This window comes from Macaca fascicularis, chromosome 8, assembly GCF_037993035.2.
Source record: "Macaca fascicularis isolate 582-1 chromosome 8, T2T-MFA8v1.1".
NCBI lineage: Eukaryota > Metazoa > Chordata > Mammalia > Primates > Cercopithecidae > Macaca > Macaca fascicularis.
In genome coordinates, this window is record NC_088382.1 from 20921077 (window position 1) to 20947814 (window position 26738).

A 26738-nucleotide genomic window follows, 5' to 3' on the forward strand; every position below is an offset into this window, starting at 1 on the left:
TACAGTAACCTTTGAATTCATAATTCACTAGCATCCACATGCTTAAAAAAAGATAGTTTAGGCCGGGCGCAGTGGCTCAAGCCTGTAATCCTGAAAGGACACAAAGATAGATGTGTACCCGCCCCCCCACCGCTACACCCTTTGTTCTGCTCTCTAATCTTTGCACATACCAGAGATTTCGTAAGTTCTGTGAGTACCTGTTTTTCTGCACGTACCAGAGATTTTGTTTTGCACATACCAGAGATTTTGTAAGTTCTGAGGCAAGGTCACAAGACGTGTTTAAGATAAACTCTTGCTGCCATAAACCTGCTCTCCCGCCTCAAAGGTTGAACCGAAATATCAGAAATGGCGGGAACCAATCATAGTTAGCCAAATCGCCTTGTTCAAACACTAGCCAATCATATATCTGATTTGTATAATAACTCTATGCCCACTTTTCTTAGACTATATAACACTGCTCGGAGCTCAGTGGGGGAGCTCTCCTGCCCGTCTCGTTTCGCGAGCGAGTGAGAGTTCTAGGTTCGAACCTGTAATAAAGATCCTTGCTGCTTAGCTTTGACTCTGGACTCTGGTGGTCTTCTTCGGGGAATAAACGGTCTGGGCATAACAAATGGGGGCTCGTCCGGGATTTCCCCCAAGCCCACCAGACCCCCAAGTCAATGGATCTTAATCTCTGGGTAAGCCGGCTTTGTCACTGTCTCTGTCTTTATCTCTGTCTGTCCCCCTGAAATTTCGCGAAACCTGTAATCTGTAATCTGTATTGGTCTGTTCTGTAAGTGGCACGGTCTTGGTGGACGCGCTAAAAGACAGCCACTCGGGACTGGTGGGAGACGTCCCCCAGTGCCCATCTGGGGGCCTCCATCCTTGGTTGCCCCGTCTGACTCAGGTCGGAAGTCCGACACGCGCTCGTGAAGGCTCATCGTTTGTCACTGTCTGTCCGTTATTGTTAAGTGTTGAGTTTAAGTCCAAAACGAAACATAAAACCTTTTCTTCCCCTTCCAGGACTGGACCTGTCGGATACTTCCCTCTGCTTCACACTCATTTTCGTCCCTCCTTCTCTTTGTAGGAGCAGTCCAAAGATGGGCAACAACCAGAGCACGTCGCTCTCACTCCTTGTTACCAATTTCAAGGATGTGAAGGCTCGGGGGCATAACTTAAGTGTAGAACTAAAGAAAGGAAAGCTAGTTACTTTCTGCCGTTCGGAGTGGCCCTCTTTCGGCGTAGGGTGGCCCTCCGAAGGAACTTTCTGTCTCTCTATTATTACTAAGGTAAAAACTAAGATTTTCCTGCCAGGGCAGTCAGGACATCCTGATCAAATTCCTTATATTCTAGTGTGGCAGGATCTTGTGGAAAACCCACCGCCCTGGGTAACTCCATTCATCCCTGAGCCCTGCAAGGTCCTAGTAACACGACCTACAAGACAAAGGACTCCCTCTGCTCCCTCGCCCCCTGTGCTGCTGGACAGCCAGGACCCCCTAACGTTAGAACCCACTCTTCCCCCACCGTATCCGCACCTTGTCCCGAAGGACCCATTCCCCCAGGGTGGTGCTTCCGTAGAGGGAAACCGAGAAGCGGAAGCTGCCGAGAGCGAAAGTAACCCGGGGGGGCTGGCCGGCCGAACGCGAGGCCGCGTACTGCGGGACCAAGCTTCCCGACTCCCTGACTCCACCGTAGCCCTGCCTCTCAGAGAAATAGGATCGCTCGATGATACCGGGCTTTCCCGTCTCATGTATTGGCCTTTTTCCACTAGTGATTTATACAATTGGAAGTCCCAAAATGCTCGGTTCTCCGATAATCCCAAAGATCTAACCTCATTGTTAGACAGTGTCATGTTTACTCACCAGCCGATCTGGGATGACTGTCAACAGCTCCTCCGAATCCTGTTCACAACGGAGGAGCGGGAAAGAATCCAAGTTGAGGCCAGAAAGCTGGTTCCAGGAGATGACGGCCAGCCAACTGCAAATCCTGACCTCATTAACGCGGCTTTTCCTTTGACCCGGCCCAGATGGAACTACAACATGGCAGAAGGTAGGGGACGACTGCCCATTTATCGCCAGACTCTAATGGCGGGTCTCCGGGCTGCAGCTCGCAAGCCCACCAATTTGGCTAAAGTATATTCTGTGTTACAAGGTAAGACAGAAAGCCCCGCTGTGTATTTAGAGAGATTAATGGAAGCTTTCAGACAGTTTACCCCTATGGACCCGTAAGCATCGGAAAATCAGGGTGCGGTAGTAATGTCCTTTGTAAACCAGGCAGCACCAGATGTTAAAAGAAAACTCCAGAAATTAGAAGGTTTAGAAGGAAAGCAGATACAGGACCTCCTTCAGATGGCTCAGCGAGTTTATAATAATAGGGATACTCCAGAAGAAAAACAGTTCAAGACAACCAAAGAAATGACCAAAGTCTTAGTAGCAGCTTTCCCCCAGGCAGGAAATGGCCAAAACAGAGAGCAGAAAAAGCAAGGCTCTAGGCAAGGATTAAAAAAAGATCAGTGTGCTTATTGCAAGGAACGTGGCCACTGGATTAAAGACTGCCCAAAGAAACGGAGACCAGCTAACCCTACCTCCGTACTCGTTACCCAGGACTCTGACTAGGGAGGACGGGGTTCAGACCCCCTCCCCGAACCCAGGGTAACTTTGCAAGTGGAGGGGTCCCCAGTTCATTTCTTGGTCGATACTGGGGCGGAACGCTCAGTCCTAACCAAACCAATTGGAAAAATGTCTAAGAAAACATCCTGGGTGCACGGGGCCACAGGCATCAAAAATACCTCTGGACAACCCAGAGGACTGTGGACTTAGGAACAGGAAAAGTCTCCCATTCCTTCCTAGTCATCCCAGAGAGCCCCTGCCCTCTACTAGGGAGGGACTTGCTGACAAAGATGGGGGCCCAAATCCACTTTGAGCCAGAAGGGCCCAAGATAACTGATTCCCAAAACAGGCCAATATCTATCCTGACTGTCACCTTAGAAGATGAGTACCGACTCCAACAAGAGCAAAAGCCCCCCGATCAGGAAATTGACTATTGGCTCCAGCGTTTCCCTGAAGCGTGGGCAGAAACTGGGGGCTTAGGGCTAGCTAAACATCGACCTGCCATATTTGTGGAAGTTAAGCCAGGGATGGACCCGGTTCGGGTTCGGCAATATCCTATGCCCCTGGAGGCAAGAGAAGGAATTACGCCCCATATCCGCCGACTCCTAGACCAGGGAGTCCTACGGGCTTGCCACTCATCCTGGAATACTCCACTGCTACCTGTATGTAAACCCAACAGTACAGACTACAGGCCAGTACAGGATTTAAGAGAAGTTAATAAAAGGGTCATGGACATACATCCCACTGTGCCCAATCCATACACCCTTCTGAGTGCCTTACATCCCGAAAAACAGTGGTATACCGTTCTTGATCTAAAAGATGCTTTCTTCAGCCTTCCTCTGGCTCCCAAAAGTCAAGAACTCTTTGCATTTCAATGGACGGATCCTGAGAGGGGCATCAACGGTCAGCTAACATGGACCAGGCTGCCACAAGTGTTCAAGAACTCGCCAACCCTGTTCAATGAAGCCCTTCATGAAGATCTGGGTGAGTACCGGCGGCAACACCCTGAAATAATTCTTTTGCAATATGTTGATGATCTCTTAATAGCGGCCAGGTCCCCGGAAACTTGTGTTCAAGGGACTGAGGACCTCTTGAAGACTCTGGGGGAGCTAGGCTACTGAGCCTCAGCAACAAAGGCTCAGATCTGCAAGTCGGAGGTAACTTATCTGGGGTACCTATTAAAAGGGGGGCAACGCTGGCTAACCAAAGCCCGAAAGGAAACAGTCCTACGTATCCCTAGACCCCAGTCGACACGGCAAGTGAGAGAATTCCTGGGGTCAGCAGGGTTCTGTAGGTTATGGATACCCGGATTTGCTGAGTTAGCCAAGCCCCTATACCAGGCAACAAAGGAACGGCAGCCCTTTAATTGGACGGAAGAGGCTGAGCTGGCCTTTCAACAGATCAAAACTGCCTTGTTGTCAGCTCCCGCGTTAGGGCTCCCTGATGTCTCCAAGCCCTTCCACTTATACGTGGATGAAAGTAAAGGTGTTGCAAAAGCCGTGTTAACGCAGTACCTAGGCCCCTGGCAGAGGCCAGTTGCATATTTGTCAAAGAAATTAGATTCAGTGGCTGCCGGCTGGCCACCCTGCCTCCGGATAATCGCGGCAACTGCCCTAATGGTCCAGGACGCTGATAAGCTTATCATGGGGCAAGAGTTGCGCGTTACCACCCCGCATGCCATTGAAGGCATCCTCCGGCAGCCGCCGGACCGATGGATAAGTAACGCCCGGCTCACCCACTATCAAGGACTGCTGTTAAACCCCCTCAGAATAACTTTTCTGCCCCCAACCTCTTTAAACCCTGCTTCACTGCTGCCAAATCCAGACTTGGACGCCCCGTCCCATGAGTGCACTGAGATACTGGCTCAAGTGCATGGGGTGCGGGAGGACCTGCAAGATCGTCCGCTCCCCGACACAGAACTCATCTGGTTCACTGATGGCAGCAGCTACGTCCACCAAGGCCAGCGGTATGCAGGAGCGGCTGTAACATCAGAGACTGAGGTAATCTGGGCGGAACCCTTGCCTCCAGGGACATCGGCCCAAAGAGCCGAACTGATAGCACTCACACAGGCCCTCACCCTAAGGGCAGAGAAAAAACTAACAGTATACACGGATAGCCGCTGTGCTTTCGCTACTGCACACATACATGGGGCCATCTACAGAGAGAGGGGACTATTAACAGCTGAAGGCAAAGAAATAAAAAACAAACAAGAGATCCTAGCTCTATTAACTGCTTTGTGGAAACCAAAGAAATTGGCTATCGTACATTGCCCTGGGCATCAGAAACCAACTACGCCAATTGCTCGAGGCAACTCCTTAGCCGACCAAACTGCAAGGAGCATAGCAAGAGCTCCCAGTCAGCTCCTCGCACTCCAGCTCCCTGATCCTGGCCCAAGAAATTTGCCATGTTTTCCCGACTATACCAAACAGGATCATGAATGGATGGACACGCTTCCCCTAAAACAGGTTCAAAATGGGTGGTGGACTGATATAAATGACCAAACCATCCTACCAGAAAAATTAGGACGGCAGGTGTTGGAACATATCCACCGGACAACCCACCTAGGTGCCCGGCGAATGATAGACTTAATCAGGCACGCCAAGTTCAGAATCAGGCGTATTACTGAATTGGCCAGCGATGTCACAACAAATTGCAAAGCCTGCCAACTGAACAACGCTTGCCCCCAAACCCAGACCGCCGCAGGAAATAGGTATAGAGGAACTAAGCCTGGCGTCTATTGGGAAATAGACTTCACTGAAATAAAGCCTGGAAAATATGGGTATCAGTACTTACTTGTCTTTGTAGATACTTTTTCAGGATGGACAGAAGCGTTCCCAACTAAGAGAGAAACTGCTCAGGTTGTAGCAAAGAAAATTTTGGAAGAAATCCTCCCCAGGTATGGCTTTCCCGTCCAGATAGGGTCAGACAATGGACCAGCCTTCGTTGCTAAGGTAAGTCAGGATTTGGCTTCCATTCTTGGGGCAAATTGGAAATTACATTGTGCTTATAGACCCCAAAGCTCAGGACAGGTAGAAAGGATGAATCGGACTCTAAAAGAGACTTTAACTAAATTGACCATGGAGACTGGCACTAATTGGGTAGACTTCTCCCCTACGCTCTGTTCCGGGCCCGAAATACCCCTTATAGACTGGGCCTCACACCATATGAAATCATGTATGGCAGACCCCCACCCCTGGTCCCCAGTCTAAAAGATGACTTACTCAAACCTGAAACTGAAAATGTCTCTGAGCTCTTGTTCTCCTTACAAGCCTTACAGAAAATTCACCAGGAAATTTGGCCCAGACTACGAGAACTATACGAAGCAGGACCTCCGCCGACACCCCATCCGTTCCAGCCAGGAGACTGGGTCCTAGTCAAGCGCCACCGGCAAGAAACTCTTCAACCCAGGTGGAAAGGACCACTGCAAGTACTCCTGACTACTCCCACTGCTCTCAAGGTAGAAGGCATCGCTTCGTGGATCCACTACACACACGTCAAGCCGGTGGACCCATCATCCGACCTTCTCGAGCCATCTGGAGCACCGGTTGCATGGACTATAGACAAAGCTGAGAACAATCCCTTAAAGCTAACCCTGCGCTGTCATCCCCATGGCCGTAACCATGTTTAGCTCACCTATGCTTTTATGCTTTATGCATCTGATTCTCCTCACTGCTGCGCCGTCTAATCCCTATGTTTGGAGGTTCTGGCTCTATGAAAACAAAACTCATCCTGGGGAAACCCCCCAGGCGGGTAAACTGCTGGCTAGTGCAGATTGCCCCCCCTCAGGGTGTAATACTATAGTTTACCTCAATTTCACTAAGTTCCAGATTGCCCAACCAGCAATACCCGTGATCTGTTTTGAATATGATCAGACTGAATCTAATTGTAAAAATTATTGGTGGCACCAGAGTGCAGGTTGCCCATATAGCTACTGTAAGACGCACTCTGTCCGATACTGGAGAGAACAACAAGGGTGGTATTTTTACCAAACTGAGTCTCCCGTCACTTACACTTGGATAATTAGAGACCCATGGGACTCTCGGTGGACAACCCCGCAACATGGAGGAGTATATTACTCATCAACTAGTACCTGGCCCAGTAGCCACTTATATCTGTGGAGAAGTGTAGTCCAGATTCAACCCTTAATCCATACACAAATCCACAGGCAAGAAACCAAGCTATCACAAGACTTACAGCCCTTCTCCTGGCTAACCCTACTACAGGAAGGGCTAGCATTCGCCAACCTCACTGGTTTAGGCGACCTGTCCTCTTGCTTTATGTGTGCAACCCTAGGAAGACCACCATTAACTGCTGTTCCCCTAGCCTCCCCTCCCACAAACTATACAGATTTTAATTCATCAATAGTCACAATACCCAATGTGGCCCTGTACCGTGACCCATACCAAGAGAAATATCCCTACTGTTATTCGGCATTTAGCAACAGCCTTTGCAACCAATCGGCTGCATACCCTAATAGTCCCATATATGCTCCCCCTGGTGTGTTCTTCTGGTGTAATATGACTCTGTTAAAGACTCTTTCCAAAAGCATCTCTGACGGACAGTTGTGTATCCCTGTTACCCTAGTTCCCCGACTGACACTGCTAACCCCGGCAGAGTTCATAGGCTGGGCAGGGACCGCCCCAACTGAAACTGCGCGACATAGATGAGCAGTTTTTCTACCACTAATTGCCGGAATATCCTTAACCACCTCTGTCGTCGCAGCGGGGTTAGCAGGAGGGGCCCTACAACACTCCGTGATAGAAAACGACAAGCTGTTACAACAATTCTCTGTTGCTATGGAAGACTCCGCCTATTCCCTAGCCTCCCTTCAGCGGCAGCTCACCTCCCTAGCAAAGGTCACCCTTCAAAACCGCAGAGCCTTAGACTTACTCATGGCTGAGAAAGGAGGTACCTGTATGTTCCTCAAAGAAGAATGCTGTTTCTATATAAATGAGTCAGGGTTAGTTGAGGAAAGAGTCCAACGCCTACACAAACTAAGCTTAGAGATGAAAAAGCAACAATTCACTACAGCCGCTAACAATTGGTGGAGCTCTTCAATGTTTTCCCTTCTGGCACCCCTTTTAGGCCCACTAATGTCTTTACTGCTTCTATTCACTATAGGCCCCTGTGTAGTAAATAAGATTTTACAATTTGTCAGAGAAAGGTTTGATACCATGCAACTAATGGTCCTCCGTAGCCATCACCAGCCTCTCCTGCACCCAGAAAGTGAGGCTACATTATAAGACTCTGGAAATCCAAGATTGGACATCCAGTTACTTATGAGAGGGGGAAATGAAAGGACACAAAGATAGATGTGTACCTGCCCCCCCCGCTACACCCTTTGTTCTGCTCTCTAATCTTTGCACATACCAGAGATTTCGTAAGTTCTGTGAGTACCTGTTTTTCTGCACGTACCAGAGATTTTGTTTTGCACATACCAGAGATTTTGTAAGTTCTGAGGCAAGGTCACAAGACGTGTTTAAGTAAGATAAACTCTTGCTGCCATAAACCTGCTCTCCCGCCTCAAAGGTTGAACCGAAATATCAGAAATGGCGGGAACCAATCATAGTTAGCCAAATCGCCTTGTTCAAACACTAGCCAATCATATATCTGATTTGTATAATAACTCTATGCCCACTTTTCTTAGACTATATAACACTGCTCGGAGCTCAGTGGGGGAGCTCTCCTGTCCGTCTCGTTTCGCGAGGGAGTGAGAGTTCCAGGTTCGAACCTGTAATAAAGATCCTTGCTGCTTAGCTTTGACTCTGGACTCTGGTGGTCTTCTTCGGGGAATAAACGGTCTGGGCATAACAATCCCAGCACTTTGGGAGGCCGAGGCGGGCGGATCGCGAGGTCAAGAGATCAAGACCATCCTGGCTAACACGGTAAAACCCCGCCTCTACTAAAAAATACAAAAAAATTAGCTGGGCGTGGTGGTGGGTGCCTGTAGTCCCAGCTACTCGGGAGGCTGAGGCAGGAGAATGGCATGAACCTGGGAGGCGGAGCTTGCAGTGAGCTGAGATTCGGCCACTGCATTCCAGCCTGGGTGACAGAGGGAGACTCTGTTTCAAAAAAAAAAAAAGATACAGTTTAATGATATGCTGTATAAAACCATGTGGTGTGGGCATTGTTTGCACAAATTGCTAGGTTGTGTGTAATTGGGTGTTTTCAACCATCAGATAAATTGGAATTCAGAAAATAACTAATTTAGTAATAATAAAGCAACTTGTAACTCAGAACAAAAAATTTATATTTCTACAGATTATATATATGAATATTTAACTGTTTTAAATTTAAGGACACCAAAAACATAAACTTTGATGTGAGCAAGTTCTTATATATTTTATATAATATAATATGTATTACATTATATTTTATTGCAATTTTTATGTTATATATTTTGTTTATTATCTGTTGTTAGTAGGCTCTCTAGTAGCATTTGCCTATATGTTAAAAATAAGGAACAACTGAACTATATTTATATTTCATATTTTAGTCACCCTTTTTCTCCTTCATGCTTAATATATGAAGAATATTGTTAATCTACTGAAATTCTGATTTTTTTGGCTTTTATATCAAAAAACAGTCATCTAGAATTCCTATCATCTGTCTTATTATAACAGTCTTATATTTATAATAATTATAATGCTTTATCTGAACCATCTCTGTAGGACTCTTCTAACTCCTGCTTGTACAGTTAATGCTTCTGACCTTGGCATTGTAATTTCCAAGTATCTGATTTCTTGCCTTATTCCTTGGTGACCCCTTGCTTCCCAAATCTGCTCCCCAGCAGTGTCAACACAAGGACTGGATTTTCAGCTCTTGATATGATTTGGATGTGTGTCCCCACCAAATCTCATGTGGAGTTGTAATTCCCAGTGTTGAAGGGAAGGCCTGGTGGGAGGCGATTGGCTCATGGGGGTGGAGTTCTCAGGAATAGTTCAGCACCATCCCCCTTGGTACTGTACAGTGAGTGAGTTCTCGTGAGATCTGGTTGTTTGAAAAAGTGTGGCACCTCCTCCCTCTCTCTCTTTCTTCCGCTCCTACCACATAAGATGTACCTGCTTCTGCTTTGCCTTCTGCCCTGTTTGTAAGTTCCCTGAGGCCTCTCCAGAAGCAGACGCTGCTATGCTTCTTTTACAGCCTGCAGAACCAGGAGTCAATCAAACCTCTTGTCTTTATAAATGACCCAGCCTCAGGTATTTCGTTATAGCAGTATGAGAACGGACTAACACAGCACTTAAGCCTCAGTCTTCCCGTGACTGGTTGTAGAGGCCTGGGAAGAAATATCTGATGAGCTGCCTCCTGATTAGCTGTCTCCTGCCGTGATTGGCCCTTTAGTCCGTGTCAATAACCTGCTCGGAATTCGAATAGACACCCTGAGTCTTGGGCTTGGTTTGACATTTGGAATAATGGTGCTCTGCTTTCTTCTACCAGTTCCTTGCCCTTGAGACCAGCTTTGTAGGCACTTTTGGGATCCCTTAATCTGTATGCTCATCCGTTGAATGATAGTCCGTTTGCTTCCCAAGCCCATTTTTACCCGAACTATCCCTGGTTCCTCTTGGCTCCAGAGGCACAGGCCATGTTCATGCTATAGCCATCCCCATTACTGCAGACCAGTGACTCTGGCCTCTTTCTGATCTCTAAGGGCCAGAGGTAGGACGGTTGGATCAAGATGCTGGTCAACAGAGAAGCAGGAGCCCAAGGCGAAGAGTCTGAGCAGAGGGAGATAAGGATGTTGGTAGAGAAAAAGGGAGTGTTTTTTTTTTTTTTTTTTTGAGACAGTCTCGCTTTGTCGCCCAGGCTGGAGTGCAGTGGTGCGATCTCGGCTCACTGCAAGCTCCGCCTCCCGGGTTCGCGCCATTCTCCTGCCTCAGCCTCCCGAGTAGCTGGGACTACAGGCGCCCGCCACCTCGCCCGGCTAACTTTTTGGTATTTTCAGTAGAGACGGGGTTTCACCGTGTTAGCCAAGATAGTCTCGATCTCCTGACCTCGTGATCCGCCCGCCTTGGCCTCCCAAAGTGCTGGGATTACAGGCGTGAGCCACTGCGCCCAGAGAAAAAGGGAACATTTTAAGAGCCTCATGCACTGCAGTCTGAGCTAGCCAGGTGCCCTGAAGTATTTTATTGAAGCATAGGCTCTAAGTTTCTCACAACTCCTATATCCGACAATTGTATGTTTAGAAGCAGAAAATAAAGATGTTTCTATTTCCCATAAGACTGGCATCTCTTTGACCTCTACAGTCTTTCAATTCCGGTCAAATAGATTTCCCAATTTATATTTGCTTATCTTTCTATTCCTCTCCCTATATATTATCTTCCTTTCATTCATGAATATGAGGATCTACTATGTTCTAGGCACTCTAATAGTCAACACGGAGATAAAAGTACATTAAACATCGTCTTAGACCTTACAAAGTGCCCAGTTAATTGACCACAGTAGACTCATAACCGGAAATTACAATGTAGCATGGTAGTGCTTGAGTAGACATATGGACAAAGTGCTCTAGCTAGCATTGTTTTTGTTTCTGGCAATCATTGTTTGTTTACTTTAAAAGATGCCTTTTACTTCTGGAGGAATTCAAATGAACAGTTTTCCATAGACAATAATGATATGGGCAGCAATGTGTGTAATGTGTTGCCAGTTTAAAATCATTCAGTTTCTCGGGAGAAATACTGACCTCATCAAAAGGAACATTATGAAACCAATAAATATACCTATAAAAAAACTACTGTTTCATTTTCCTTAGTAATTCTGGTTCTTTTTCCTTTCTCTGCTCCTTTATTTTTTACCTTATTTGCCACCCTAATATGCATATTAGGATTTCAGAAGGAAAAACTGCATACATGTAACAAGGAAAGATACACAAACACAAAGCTCAAATGCAAAAATTCCCAGTTGTAATCTGCCATGTGTACACTAGATTTTTTTTTTTTTTTGAGACGGAGTCTCACTGTGTCACCCAGGCTGTAGTGCAGTGGCACGATCTCAGCTCACTGCAAACTCCACCTCCAAGGTTCAAGTGATTCTCCTGCCTCAGCCTCCCAGGTAGCTGGGACTAGTGGCACCCACCACCACGCCCAGCTAATTTTTGTATTTTTAGTAGAGACAGGGTTTCACCATATTGGCCAGGCTGGTCTGGATTTGCTGACCTTGTAATCCGCCCACCTAGGCCTCCCAAAGTGCTGGGATTACAGGTGTGAGCCACCGTGCCTGGCCATGTACATCAGTATTCAATCTATTGTCCTGATTTCTTATTAAATAATGTAAATTCTCAGATATTTAGCTTTCACATTAAATGCCCCTGCAGAGACAGAAAAAAGTAGTGTGTGAAAGAAGACATTTAAAAATGATATAATGCTTCATATTGCTTGTTACTGAAATAGGAAAAGCTTTTTAGCAAAACCTGAAGCAAACAAATAACTAGCACCATCATTGCATATGGGTGTGTAATGTAAGTTGTTGAAACACTTAAGAAAAGTCCATTCTGACCTGCATACTGCCTCTTGCTTCCAAGATCAATGACACTATTCTCCTCTCCTTTATCAAGAAACTGGACTTCATTCTCCTGCAAAAGCTGCTTGATCTTGACCTGTTGCTGTTTGACCCGGGTCTCAAGCAGGCGCACCTGGGCTCTGAGCCGCACCTGCTCCTGGGCACAGTCCTCGAGCGCCTGCAAAACAGGTGAGATGAGATGAGTATGTATCTCATATTCATGGAAAACAAGTGCTTTTTAAACATTTGGATAAATCAGTGATTCCATTTTGTCTCCAATTCCCATTTCAGAATATTATTCCATACAAAAAGTGGTTTGAAAAGTTCTAATACTACCTGCTATTTGAAGAATTGGAAATTATGGCTTATGCCAAAACTCCTGGACTCAAAAGATCAAATAATATAAAATAATCAGAATCACCATGCTAGGAGCTTTATAGTTGTCTCATCTGATCCTCATAACAATTCCGTGAGGTAGGAAAGGGCTCAGTGGGTAAGCGGAGGTGGGATTCAAATTCAGTTCAAGGACCACGCTCTCAGTCTCTACATGACATTGCTTATGTGTTTTCTAAACAGCAATGTGCTTTACAGAAGTTAATTGTACCGTTGGCATGTAAATCCCCATAATAAATGACATTTTTGAATGGCCCTCTGGTATAAATACATTTAAATATATATTTTATATATAATATATACATATAATATATAAAATATATAATTTAAATATATAATATATAATATATACTTAATATATAAAAATATATTTCTATTTCTAATATAACATATTTATATATTATATATATAAATTTAGATAATATATTTATATTATATTTATTATATTATATCAAATATATGTTTATATATTTATATTTATATATGGTATACATATACATATGGTGTATATATTTGTAGTATATATACATATATATGTAGTGTGTGTGTGTATATATTATGTCTCCCCTACCTCCCATCTCTAGGTCGAAGTCATGGAACCTCTCCCAGCCATTTTTCTAGGATGATTTCTCCCTTCCCCTTCCCCTTCCCCTTCCTCTTTCCTTTCCTTTCTCAGAAGCTCTCCTAGACAGTTTTTCTAGGATGATTTCTTTATCTTCTTTTCTTTCTTTCCTTTTGTTCTTTTCCTTTCTTTCCCCTTACCTCTCTCCCTCCCTCCCTCCCTCCCTTCCTTCCTTCTTTCTTTCCTTCCTCCCTCCCTTTCCTTGCTGCCCCTTCCTTCCTTCCTTCCTTCCTTCCTTCCTTCCTTCCTTCCTTCCTTCCTTCCTTCCTTCCTTCCTTCCTTCCTTCCTTCCTTTCCTTCTTTCTTTCCCTTTACTTTTGTTTCTTCTTTTCTTTCTTTCCCTTCTTCCCATCCCTAGGTCCAAGACACGGAACCTCTCCTAGCCATTTTTCTAGGATGATTCCTTCTCTCTCTTTCTCTCTTTCTTTGGACAGAGTCTCGGTCTGTTGCCCTGGCTGGAGTGCAGTGGTGCAATCTCAGCTCACTGCAACCTCTGCCACTCTGGTTCAAGCGATTCTTGTGCTTCAGCCTCGTAAGTAGCTGGGATTATGCAGGTTGTGTGCCATGACACCTGGCTAATTTTTGTATTTTTAGAAGAGACGCTGGTCTCCAACTCCTGGTCTCAAGAGATCCACCCACCTTGGCCTCAAAGTGCTGGGATTACAGGCGTGAGCCACGCACGGCGCCGCCCAGCCTCTCTAGGATTCTTTCTTACTTGCTCTTGTTATTCTCTCCCTGTCACTCGGATTTATCCACTCTGAGAGAGTTATTTGCTTAGCACCTTGAGTCACATAGGCTAAAAATTGAACAGCAAGAACATTTTATGGTGTCTGGGTCCTGTGTTGTTTCACAATAGTGGGGGATCAGCTGTGATATTGTTAAACATAGTACACTATGCAATTTTAAAATAACTGAACAGATTCAAGTATGTCCAATTTTTATAAGACTGCATATACATATTTAGTAAGCTTATTTAAAATCTAGGAGTTTTCTTTCTCTAAGACCTTTGAATGAATGTGAATGTTTGTCTTTTTTATTCACAAATGAAGGACAACACAAATTCGATGTAATTACTTTCAAATAATCTGGTTAGTTTTATACTTTTCAATACTGAAAAGCCCAAGGTTAATTTTAATTACTATTGACAGTTTCAAATTTCTAATATTCCAACCAAATAACTCCAGTGAATTTTTAAAAATTACTTATTTATTGTGAATACTTTTTATTTTAAAAAATATAAAGCATTTTTTTTTTTTTGGAGATGGAGCCTCACTGTGTCACCCAGGCTAGAGTGAAGTGGCATGATCTCAGCTCACTGCAATCTCAGCCTCCTGGGTTCCAGAGATTCTCCTGCCTCAGCCTCCTGAGTAGCTAGGACTACGGGTGCGTGCCATCATGCCCGGATAATTTTTTTTTTTTTTTTTTTTTAGTAGAGACGGGGTTTCACCATATTGGCCAGGCTGGTCTCCAACTCCTGACCTTGTGATCCACCCGCCTCAGACTCCCAAAAAATAAAAATGTAAAGCTCTTTGAAGTGCTGCTTTACTACGGGTCCAGTGTTTCCACCAGCCTCTTTGCTTTTCCGCCTTAGTTTTTTCAATGACAAGTCACTATAGGTTTAATGCAAAATGAAAGAAAATTCAGATAAAAGCAGGCATTATAAATATAACAATAGTTTTCACAATAAGCTTACCGAACTTTCCCTGCCCATTATCAGAGCGGTGACAACAAGGATGAAACTGAACATCTTTGCCATGTCCCCCTTTGAAAAAACTGCAAGAATAAAAAGAATTTTATAAATGTATGAACCTTGAATTTTTCATGAGACCAGAGTTCAGACGTAAGTAGCTCCAGGAAGTCAGATGCAGCCACGGGCCATCCCTAATCCTAGAGTCGCCGAGGAAATTCTCCCAGACTTTCCCAGTCTCTCACCACTCAGAATGACACTCAGTGTTAACTAGAATTGAACCTGTTCCATCACAGTAACAGAGGAGGGAGTCTGGTTCTTTTCACGGTCCTATTGTGCTGTTTGTGTTATGCTGTGGAAAGACACAGGAGCATTTTAATCAGTTACCTAATGCTACACAACAAGGAAGGGGCTCAGTCAAAATGTGCATGCAGGTCTCTCTGCTTACGGAGCTTGCGTCTTTTTCTCCCTATGTTGCCCAGGCTGGTCTCAAACTCCTGGGCTCAAGTGATCCTCCCGCCTTGGCCTCCCAAAATGCTGGGATTACAGGCATGAGCCACTGCCTAGAATAAGATTTTTGAAAGCAAAGATCACACCTTGCTAATTTTGGTATCCCCAGCATTTAACTCATGTGGTGACTCCAATAACTGTTGTTGCCTCTACAGAATTATTCCTCGGGACGCAAAATCCTTCTCAGAGGGAAAAATGTAATTTCCTTGCTTTAAACTGCAGTCTGTTTATACTGACATACTTTCCTCTTTTACGGGAAAACAATGGGCGAAGTGTATTTCTGAAGGTAAGAGTTAAGAAGGACTTGGGGACTTTTGGTTGGATTGAACACATGAATTTAATTCTTTCCTTCTCACAAAGCCCACTAGAAAATGAGTAAAGAAAAACTGTAAAAGACGCGAATTGACAAAGTCAAAGAGAAAGGTAAAGAACAACTAGTGTGTAATGTCAGCAAGCTGGTAGATGATAAAAAGCATGTGGAGGGTCTGGTGCGGGGGCTCACACCTGTAATCCCAGAACTTCGGAAAGTTGAGGTGGGCAGATCACTTGAGGTCAGGAGCTCGAGACCAGCCTGGCCAACATGGAGAAACCCTGTCTCTACTAAAAATACAAAAATTAGCTGGACGCGGTGGCAGGCGCCTGTAGTCCCAGCTACTCGGGAGGCTGAAGCAGGAGAATTGCTTGAACCCAGGAGGTGGAGGTTGCAGTGAGCCAAGATCATGCCAATGCACTTCAGCCTGAGTGACAGAGTGAGTCCCTGTCTAGAAAGAAAAGAAACGAGAGAAAAGAAGAGGAGAGGAGAGGAGAGAAAAGAAGAGAAGTAGGGGAATTGGCAAAGCAGCAGCAGACAGGAGCCCCATGAGAAGCGAGAGAAGTCACATTGTAGCACTCTAGGGGATCCTGGATTGGAGGCACTGCTAGTTTGGAAGTGAAGGTAGAGGCAAATGGGCTGACAGTCAGATCCTCACCTAAACCCTGAGCAGCCAGGTGAACGCTGCTTCTCATACTCTTTCAGAATATGGAAGATTTACTTTCTATTAAGACTGCCCAGAGATGCTCCAGGTGGCATGACAGTAGAAGCACTGAAGGGGAGGGGAGAGGCACTGTTCAGAAAGGGTGAGGCTTTCCCAGGCTACTTCTCTTGCAGTCAGGCAACCGGCTCTACACTCTTCCTACCACTTTCCAGGCCAGAGAACATGGGATTCCTCACTGGAGGAACTGCAGACTTCACAGAAAAGATCTTCAGAGACTGATATTGGGGGATTTCCATCAAAGGAGACATTTCCTTGACTGATCACTCTCCAAAGAAGCCCACCAGTTGGCAGGCTTCCTTCATGCACCTGGGAGAGGTATAAAAGGTATAGGCACACTATTTTGCTTGTTTCTTTCAATGTAAGTTTCCTTTCTGAAGACAGGCATATTTTACATTTCATTCCCTGTCCACATCCAACGGTCTGAAGAGAAACACCAAATTTCTGTATTACAACACTGGTCAGAAATTCATATGATAGCAATTAGTCATGACTTAACCCTCTCATCCAACATTGTGAACAAAATAATCAAGATGGGCCGGGTGTGGTGGCTCACGCCTGTAATCTCAGCACTTCAAGAGGCCAAGGCAGGTGGATCACGAGGTCAGGAGTTTGATACCAGCCTGGCCAACATGGTGAAATCCTGTTTCTACTAAAAATACAAAAAATAGCTACGTGTGTCATCCCAGCTACTTGGGAGGCTGAGGCAGGAGACTTGCTTGAACCCAAGAGGTGGAGGTTGCAGTGAGCCGAGATCCCGCCACTGCACTCCAGCCTAGATGACAGTGAAAGATTCCGTCCCAAAAAAAAAAAAAAAAAAAAAAGTATCTCTAGACCCATTTTTCTAGTAAAGTTATCCTTTTAACCACATGATATAATTTGTAGCAACAATTTAAAAGAACTCTGGCATTTCACTCTTTATTTTAGTAAATATTTTTTCTTTAAAATTCAATCATATATTGAGTATGTACCTACGTTAGGCCCAGGGATAGAAATAGTAGATATTTTAATATGTAACTTATTAAATATACTGGATATATTAAAATATTTGCTTATATTAAAAATAGAGAAAATTAACTTTGTGACATTGAAAACGTTTACCAATGTGAAAAAGAGACACCCTCTGTGTATTTTTATAAAAGATAAAATGAGGTGAGAATAGGATTGCAAAGGAACAGAAGTAGTGAACAAATTAAAAGAAAAGATGATTAGGTTTGCTATCAATTAATATTTGCTAATTAATATAATAAGCTTGGAATTATTTAAGGAACACTTTTCTAGGTCACCTTTATTATTATCATGACAGATAAAATCATTTTCTTTAAGATAAAAACATTGACTGCACTAAAGACTCATCATTTGCAATGCAATAGTGTCCAAAATCTCGTGTTCGCTGATGTCAAGATTATGTCTACAAATTAAGAAAATTTCAAGTTGAAATAAATATTCTAAACCAAAGACATCTGATGTTAGGAGCAAATACATCTTCATTCTGATCCAGGGGGTAGTTTCATGTTTTCTTTTGTTTTTCTTTTTTTGTCTGGGAGTTCTTGGGAACGCTCCTTATTCATTGTGGCTGAATTTTTTCAACAAGAGCGTTGAATACTACAAAGGATTGTATCAGTTATAAATCAACAGTCAATAATTTTACTAAGCCGTAAAAACCATCCATTTAAACTGAATTACAGTAGGAAAATATATTTGTAAAGAAGGCTTAGAAAAAAATAAAATAACAATAAACTAGAATAAGATTATTTCAAGCATATATTTTCTACCTATTCTTAGGTAAAGTTTTAAAAATTGAATGGATTCTAGTCCTCTAATCCCTGTCACCAGAAAATGACTGACCTACAGCATGCTTTAGTATCTTTTCTTCACAATAAGAGAATAATATTTTAATAATGACAAAGAGTAATTGCTAAACGAGCTTGTTGGGACAATTACTCTATTTCCACAAAGATGCCAAGCAGCCTGCATGGCCTGGGGCATTATATAAAGATGAGCTAGCCCTTCAAGTAGAATGTAGCTCTGCAAGACTACAATCTTACTTACTAGCCCTTCAAGTAGAATGTAGCTCTGCAAGGCTGCAATAGCACTTACATTGAAGGATCCATCAAGGGGCCAAGGGCTATTTCCCAAAGTCTAACATGTGGATTGGAAAAATAAGGAATATTCATCTGAAACCATATTGTGTTTGTGTTTGGACGTCACTAAACACTCTGCCAAACTTTGGCTGGGTGTGGTGGCTCATCCCTGTAATCTCAGCACTTTGGGGGGACGAAGTGGGAGGATCACCAGAGGTCAGGAGTTCAAGACCAGCCGGGCCAACATGACAAAACTCCATCGCTACTAAAAATACAAAAATTAGCTGGGTGTGGTGGTGCATGCCTGTAATACCAGCTACTCGGGAGGTTGAAGCATGAGAATCACTTGAACCTGGGAGGCAGAGGTTGCAGTGAGCTGAGATTGTGTCACTGCATTCCAGCCTGGGTGACAGAGCAAGACTCCATCTCAAACAACAACAACAACAGCAACAACACCCCAAAACACTGCCAAATTTTAACTGGCCATTTTATTTTATTTCGTTAGCCTCACAGTGAAAATAAGAAAATAAGCACAGGGATGCTTACGATTTCCCCAGGACCATTCAGCCTCTGGACATATCCTCTGGGAATACCTCCCAGATCTCCTGAACCTCTTTCCTTATTGCCTGGTTAATCCTTTCTTACTGTATTAGGTTGAACTATAAGAAATGGCAGATGTTTGAACATTTCAGACTTAGAAAAATCGCAATTTCATTGTTTCAAGTTAATGCATATTGGTTAACTAGGAAGAACACACCTGAAATCATTATAACCATTTATACTACAATGAATGCCAAAAAAAAAAAAAAAGGTTCAAAATATACTGTTTGTGGCTTACTTGACGAGACAACAAATTGGCAACAAGCTGTTTTTATATCAGTGCTGCCGCCCATGATAATACATTAATGTGTGCCATTTAAAATATATTTACAAAATTTCTAACACATCATCAACACATGGAATCTCATGGTTTTGCCATCAGCTAATCTTCATGATGCCTGTAGAAGAGAAATTATGTCTACTTTTTACTAAAGGAAGCAAAAATAGTGAAGCAAAGTAACTTTCCTAAGAAAAGACTCTACGTTCAAAATTTATACAACATCCAATCACTTCTTACTACCTCTATTGCTACTGTCTGGCCCAAGGTACCATTGGAAGATTCCAATTTTTGCAAACCAGTCTCGCTCGATCACCCAGGCTGAAGTACAGTGGCACGATCTCGGCTCACTGCAAGCTCCGCCTCCTGCGTTCACACCATTCTCCTGCCTCAGCCTCCTGAGTAGCTGGGACTACAGGTCCAGCCACCACGCTCAGCTAATTTTTTTTTGTATTTTTAGAAGAGGCAGGGTTTCACCGTGTTAGCCACAATGGTCTCGATCTGCTGACCTCGTGATCCGCCTGCCTCGGCTAGAATATTTTTTTAGAATTACAACGAGACAACATTCTATACTGAACCTTTCCTGGGCAAACCGGGATATTTGGTCGTCCAACAGCAAAGCTTTACATAATCTGTGAGCATTCATCTCCCCAGCATACCTCCTTTCCCATCATTTTTGCCTGCTCTGGCCACATATGCCTCTTTGGCATTCTTGAAACACCCTGAAATACACAGACTTCTCAGGGCGATTGCGCTTGCTGTTCTCTCTACCTGGAATGCACTTTTGAAAATCTCTGTGGTTTGCTCCATGACATCCTTCAGGTCTTTGCTCAGGTATTCCCTTCCCAGAGATACCTTCCCTGACTACTACGTATAAAATAAAAACTGTTCCCCGTTGTCTTAGTCCATTCTCATGTTATAAATTTACCCAGTAAAGAACTACCTGAGACTGGGTAATTAATAAAGGAAAGAAGTTTAATTGACTCACAGTTTGCCATGACTGGGGAGGCCCCAGGAAACTTAGAATCATGGTGGAAGGGGAAGCAAACATATCCTTCTTCACATGATGGCAGGAAGGAGAAGTGCCGAGCAAAAGGGGGAAAAGCCCCTTATAAAACCATCAGATCTGGGGAGAACTCACTATCACGAAAACAGCAGCATGGAGGTAGCTGCCCCCATGATTCAGTTACCTTCTACCGGGTCCGTCCCACAACATGTGGGATTATGAGAACTACAATTCAAGATGAGATTTGGGTGGAGACACAGGCAAACAACATCACCCAGACACTCCGTATCTTTATTACAATGGGTTAAGTTTCTCCTTAGCACTTATCATCAAATATAATGAAATATTATAATATATGTGTTTATTGTCTACCCACTCCAACCACCATCTACAATGTAAGTGCCAAGTGGCGAGGGGCTACATCTATTATATATACTGCCCTAATGCTGGGTGGATAGTTAGGTACTGTACTAGTTTCTTGAGCCTGCCATAACAAACTACCATAAACTGAGTGGCCTAAAGCAAGAGGAGGTTATTATCTCACAGTTCTGGAGGATACAAGTCCAAAATCAAGAAGAGCAGGGCCACGCTTCCTTCAAAGTCTACAGGAGAAAATCCTTTCTGGCCTCTTCTAGCATTTAGTGGTTGCCAGCAATTCTTGACATCCTTTGACTTGTGGCAATATCACTCCATTCTCCGATACCATCTTCACGTGGCTGTCTTTCCTCTGTGTGTCTCTGTGTCTAAATTTCCCTCCTCATATAAGGACATCAGTCATTGGATTAGGGTCTGCCCTAATCCAGTATGACCTCATCTTAACTTAGTTACATCTACAAAGACCCTATTTGCAAGTGAGATCACATTCACAGGTAATAAAAGTTAGGAATGAACATATTTTGGGGGGCACAACTGAACCTAGCACAGGTACTCAACAAAATATCTATTGAATAGATGAGAAGAAAACTTGTAAACCTAAATTAGGATTGTAGAACTTCCCAGGATCTGTTATTGTAATTTCACAGTTGCTTATCGCAGATCAAATTATTTTGTGTTTGTTGTTATGTCTTTATCAGATTCCCTCCTTCTTCACCCTTCCAACAACAACAAAAATAACTAAGAACTCTTAATGAACTATGCTTTTCATAAAGTTTTTTGTGATTTGCAAATACGTCATGTTGATATGTGATAGCTTATTTTGGTTTAAAAAAGATATTTGGATTTATAAAATCCCAAAAGAAAATATATAACTGAAAATATAATACCTAAGATATTTAAAGTTGGCTGTCTCAGTGGGCCAAGGTCATTACCATAGCTATCTCATAATAAGGTTTTAGTTTGACTCATGTTTTCAGTTGGCAATAAATATATTTTTTGAGCAAAATTATAATAGCTATGTTGCTTTTTAAATTCGTACCCTGGTGTCTTTAACTATGTAATTTTAAAATTTATCACAAAACTCAAGAAGCAAAAAGGAAAACAATAAATGCCCTTACGCAAATTTCTTAAACATAATCAATCAACTGCATAGTCACAGACATAAAATCATAAAGTATTTTTCATGTTACAGAAAATAAGAAACAAAAACATTTTATTATAAGGAAGCAAAAAAAATAAAGATGGAAAACAAAATATTTTTTAAAAACATATAAAGAGATTTTAGAAATAGCCTTATTCCCTGAGGCTAGAACATGCACACAAAACATAATTAAAGGAAGTGACATCATTCAGTCAAATATCATCAACACTAGAGGAAACGAGGCTCAGAGAAGGAAAATTGTTTGCCTAAAGAAATAAAAGAGACTTTCACTAACTATATTTACACTAGTCTGGGAAATCAGTGTAATGATATGACATAAATACCATTTATTTGTGACTCTAACTCAAATTGTTCTTCTGACTGAAAATAGCCAATGTATTTAATGGATTACTGATTAGGATATTTCCTTGATAAATGAAACTGCTAAGGATCAGAAATAAAAATGATGTCCTCTTTTTTTTTATGTGATAGGAAATAAATCTTCATTATTTTAATCCACTCCCAGTTCATATTCAGGAGTCAAAAATGAAAAGTCATGAAATGTCTGTATCTTTTAGACTTTGCTTTAATGCTATTTGTTGAAATTTTTTTTTATTTTGTTCGAGTTTTCTTATGCATTTGTGGGATCAAGTACTTTATTTCAGAAGTGAATATATTAGCTTAAAAACTTAGAGCTTAGCCAGGTGTGGTGGCTGACGTCTGTAATCCCAGCACTTTGGGAGGCCGAGGAGGGCAGATCACTTGGGTCAGGAGTTCGAGACCAGCATGGCCAACATAGCGAAACCCAGTCTACTAAAAATACAAAGAAATTAGCCAAGTGTGGGGGCACACACCTTTAATCCCAGCTATTCTGTTGGCTGAGGCATGAGAATCGCTTGAACCTGGGAGGCAGAGGTTGCAGTGAGCCAAGATCACACCACTGCACTGGGTGACAGAGTGAGACTCCGTCTCAAAAAACAAACAAATGACAACAACAAAAAACACTTAGAGCTTAAAAAAAATTTTTTTATTCCAGTGTTTGATTCTGGCTGTTGCATAAATGAAAGTATGTTTTGAAAATGCTCTGGGTTGCCAGGCACAGTAGCTCATGCCTGTAATCCCAGCACCTTGGGAGGCGGGGGCGGGCGGATCATGAGGTCAGGAGATCCAGACCATCCTGGTGAACATGGTGAAACCCCATCTCTACTAAAAATACAAAAAAATTAGCTGGGCATGGTGGCGGGCGCCTGTAGTCCCAGCTACTCGGGAGCCTGAGGCAGGAGACTGGCGTAAACCCGGGAGGCGAAGCTTGCAGTGAGCCGAGATCGTGCCACTGCACTCCAGCCTGGGCAACAAAGCAAGAATCCATCTCAAAAAACAAACAAATAAATAAATAAAAGAAAATGCTCTGGGTGATGCACCTATATATCATATAATTTTACCTACGCACACTGTATGTATAAATGTGTACGTATGTACATAAAATTATTACAATAATTATGTATATATTATAGATATTATATATAATTATATAAGGTATATAAATGTTGCTTAGCATTAGATTTAGTACAAAATAAAGGGCTAATGAAATTTTTTTGACAGGCCTCTGTTTCTTGATATCCAGAAATGTTCATCTCATTGCCATTAAGATAATTCAATAATCAAATCAAAAAGGCACCCCCTAGTCTGGCAGCATATAAACAATAAAGTATTTCAAAATGTAATTATATATATTTAGAAAGTCATTATATTACTTTGATTAGCTTTAGAATAATTCCTGAGACTATCTTAAGTTCTCTAAAATTTCCCATTTTCCTCATTTGTAATTCTAGCCAACATTCTCTGTAATATTGAAGAAATGCTAGGTATTAAGAATTTGTTTCAAGACTCTGGTCTCCATCATTCATGATAGTAAACCACTATTTATTCTGCACATCTGGCTTATGATAAAGTTGTATCAAATTATTCTGTTAATTTATTGCACAATTAGTTGTATTTCTTTTATAATATTTTTGCTTTAGGCAGTTTGGAGACTTTTAATTATTATAAAATTAAAATTGTTCTCAAATGGCTGTTCTTTAGTGGACTATATTATTTGACATAAATTATTTTAATGCTATAAATTCTAATTCCTTCCCCACTACATTTAAAAAAATATTTAATTAATTACACTGCATTAAATTTAAAGATGAAGATATTTAATTAATTACACTGCATTAAAGCATTAAATTTAAAGATGAAGACATTAAATTTGTAAATGAAAAGTTCTACAGATAATATGTAATTTTAAAAAACAATTACAAAACAGAAGTACATTAGTAGAATGTAAACATTTCAAAATTGGTATGTTTTAAATGAGCCATTATAATAGGATACATAAAAGAAACAATAAGGAAGGAAAAAGTTATTGAAGGAAGTATGTCTAATAAATTAACATTCACAAATGGACTATAACCTAAGTCAGTGAGTTAAAAATTTACCCATAAACACAAGCTTAGAGACTCCTTTTAAGCTATTTCCTTCCAAATTTTTTCCTCTTTCTGAAAATGGAATATAACTGTGCTTTTGCATTTTTCTTAAGAATCCATACTCACTGAAAGCCTTACAAAGCTAAATATATTTGATCCCCCAAGAAATGCAATAAAGAAAAATGTTTCTGAAGTTTTTACTTCTGAAGTGAAAATTGTCATATAGTCCATTTTATTTTTAATTTTTTATACTGAAACTGCAAACCTATCATTTACATCAAACTCCCATCCAATTCATTCAAAATGTAAAGGAAATAGAAAAGATACATAATTCTAAATCTCTTCTCCAAGTTGTAGAAGCAGACTTCTTGCTAGTCAACCTGACTTCTTGCAAAAGCTAGTGGTTGTTACTTGAGTTTTGGTTACTATCACACCTGTGAAATAAATTAGCATTATTACAAGCATGTCAAAAATGCAGAGACATTAAATAACTTGCCTAAAGTCAGAAATGAGTCAGAGACCCAGCTCAGCCTCCGTCCAGACACTCTGCTTCCCAGGATCCTCTGACTGCATTCAGAATTTGTCATTATTTCTCCATTATTTGATTAGAAATAGGGACAATGTTGATTCTGGCTTCAATCCAGAAACAAACATGTGGACACTGGTTTAACTGAAAGAAAACTAAAAGAGGAGATTCAAGGACAAATTCCAATACTCTGATATTTTTCTTTTTTCCCCATTTGTATGACTTTTTGTGAAAGATCTAATAATATATCTTTATAAACATATATATATATTTTAAAACTTATTATTATGTTCAGAGAATTTTTGTACTTTAACATCAATACTGTTCCGTTGAAGATTAAGTAAAACCAAAGTCCAGCTGAAACTTTGCTTTGTATTAAGGATAATAACATTTTACCCATAAATATATGAATTAATATGTCATCTCAACTAAAATATGGAAATAAGCCAAATTTTTCCTAGTTATGAAAAATGAGGCAGGTTAATAATTGCCAAGGTGACATGGTCAGTTTATTTGCTCTCTAAGAAAAACAAAAGTATTCCCTGAGGTGCAAAATTGTGAAATTTAACTGGAAGCATCAATTATACTCTGGACAAGGTGTTCCTTTTGTTTTAAAATCCTCTAGAAGATTTTCTAAAGTGTAATAGGCAACTGTTAGCTCCATTAATCATATTGTATAACAGTTTCATACTGGAAATCCGAGTTCCTCATTTCTTCTTTCTCTCTGATGTAACTCAAGCAGTTGTTTGCCGTTTGTCCTGTAGTCCCTATTTATTCACTCAGATTCCAGTAAAATACCAAAGTTTTGTTTTCTTTCTGTTCTTTGTTATCTACTGGACTTGAGCACTGATGATGTTTGGTCTTCCCGTTAAACATCTTCCTGTCCTTCATGTGGACATTTTGAAAATTATTAAGGGAAACGTAATCCTGTTGATTTACTGGAAAGAAGAAGAAGAAGAAGAAAAAGCCAATTAGGCTGAAGTGATTTGCACACACACACAAGTGGAAATGATACATTCATAATTGTAGAGAATTCAAGCTGCTAATGTTAAATTTCAAAAGCAAAAATATGGGATTATTTGGCTAATTCGATAATTACCTCTGTGGTAAAATGACATATTTTGAAATACAAACTTACCTTTCCTTCTCGTATGCCTTTAGCTTTCTCCCCATTCAAGCAATAATTTAGCCTTGTGTTTATTTCCTCACTGGAGGGACATAATACTAACAGCAGCTAACATGTGGTATACTCATAATGTGATAAAAATGGTAATTATATCAACTCACTCAGCCATACAGCCCTATGAGTAGGTACTGTTAATGATCTCCATTTCACAAATGAGGAAACTGAGGTACAGAGGTTTAAGTGAATTGCATGAGGTCACACAGCTATCAAGAGGTGTAGCTGGGCTCAAAGGCAATCCTGCTCAGAATCTGTGCTCTTCTCTACTAAAGGTAGACTATGCTGTCTTTCGGAAACTGGGCTGGCATCATTGCCTCAGGAGAAACTCGCAAAAGCTCATCAGACAGTAAGGACTACTCTAGGGCCAATATTTTGTGGAGGAATTCCAAAAGCCAAATTTTCTTGGAGTAACATTACTCCATGGATGTACTGCTATAACATGGTGGAAGAAGTATCACCAAGAAAGGTCAAAATTATGGACCGGTGCGGTGGCTCACGCCTGTAATCCCAACACTTTGGGAGGCTGCGGCAGGTAGATCACCTGAGGTCAGGAGTTTGAGACCAGCTTGGCCAACATGGCAAAACCCCCTGTATTTTTAGTTTCTACTAAAAATACAAAAATTATCCAGGTGTGGTGGTGGGCGTCTGTGGTACCAGCTACACGGGAGACTGAGGCAGGAGAATTACTTGAACTCAAGAGGCGGAGGTTGCAGTGAGCCGAGGTCATGCCACTGCACTCCAACCTGGGTGAC

The 26738-nt window shown here is 42.0% G+C and overlaps 1 protein-coding gene across 1 annotated transcript in view; it reads right to left on the reverse strand.

Annotated features, from left to right (window-relative positions):
- The window catches only part of FGL1 (fibrinogen like 1), a 39816-nt gene extending 14974 nt beyond the window's left edge, over positions 1-24842 (reverse strand). Inside the window, exons 1-3 of the mRNA XM_005562691.5 lie at positions 24774-24842; positions 14792-14871; positions 12081-12261 (exon numbers count right to left, since the gene is read on the reverse strand). Of these exons, the coding sequence (XP_005562748.3) occupies positions 12081-12261; positions 14792-14854 (244 nt within the window). The 5' untranslated portion in view covers positions 14855-14871; positions 24774-24842. The remainder of the gene's footprint in view (positions 1-12080; positions 12262-14791; positions 14872-24773) is intronic.
- Between the last annotated feature and the right edge of the window lie 1896 nt (positions 24843-26738).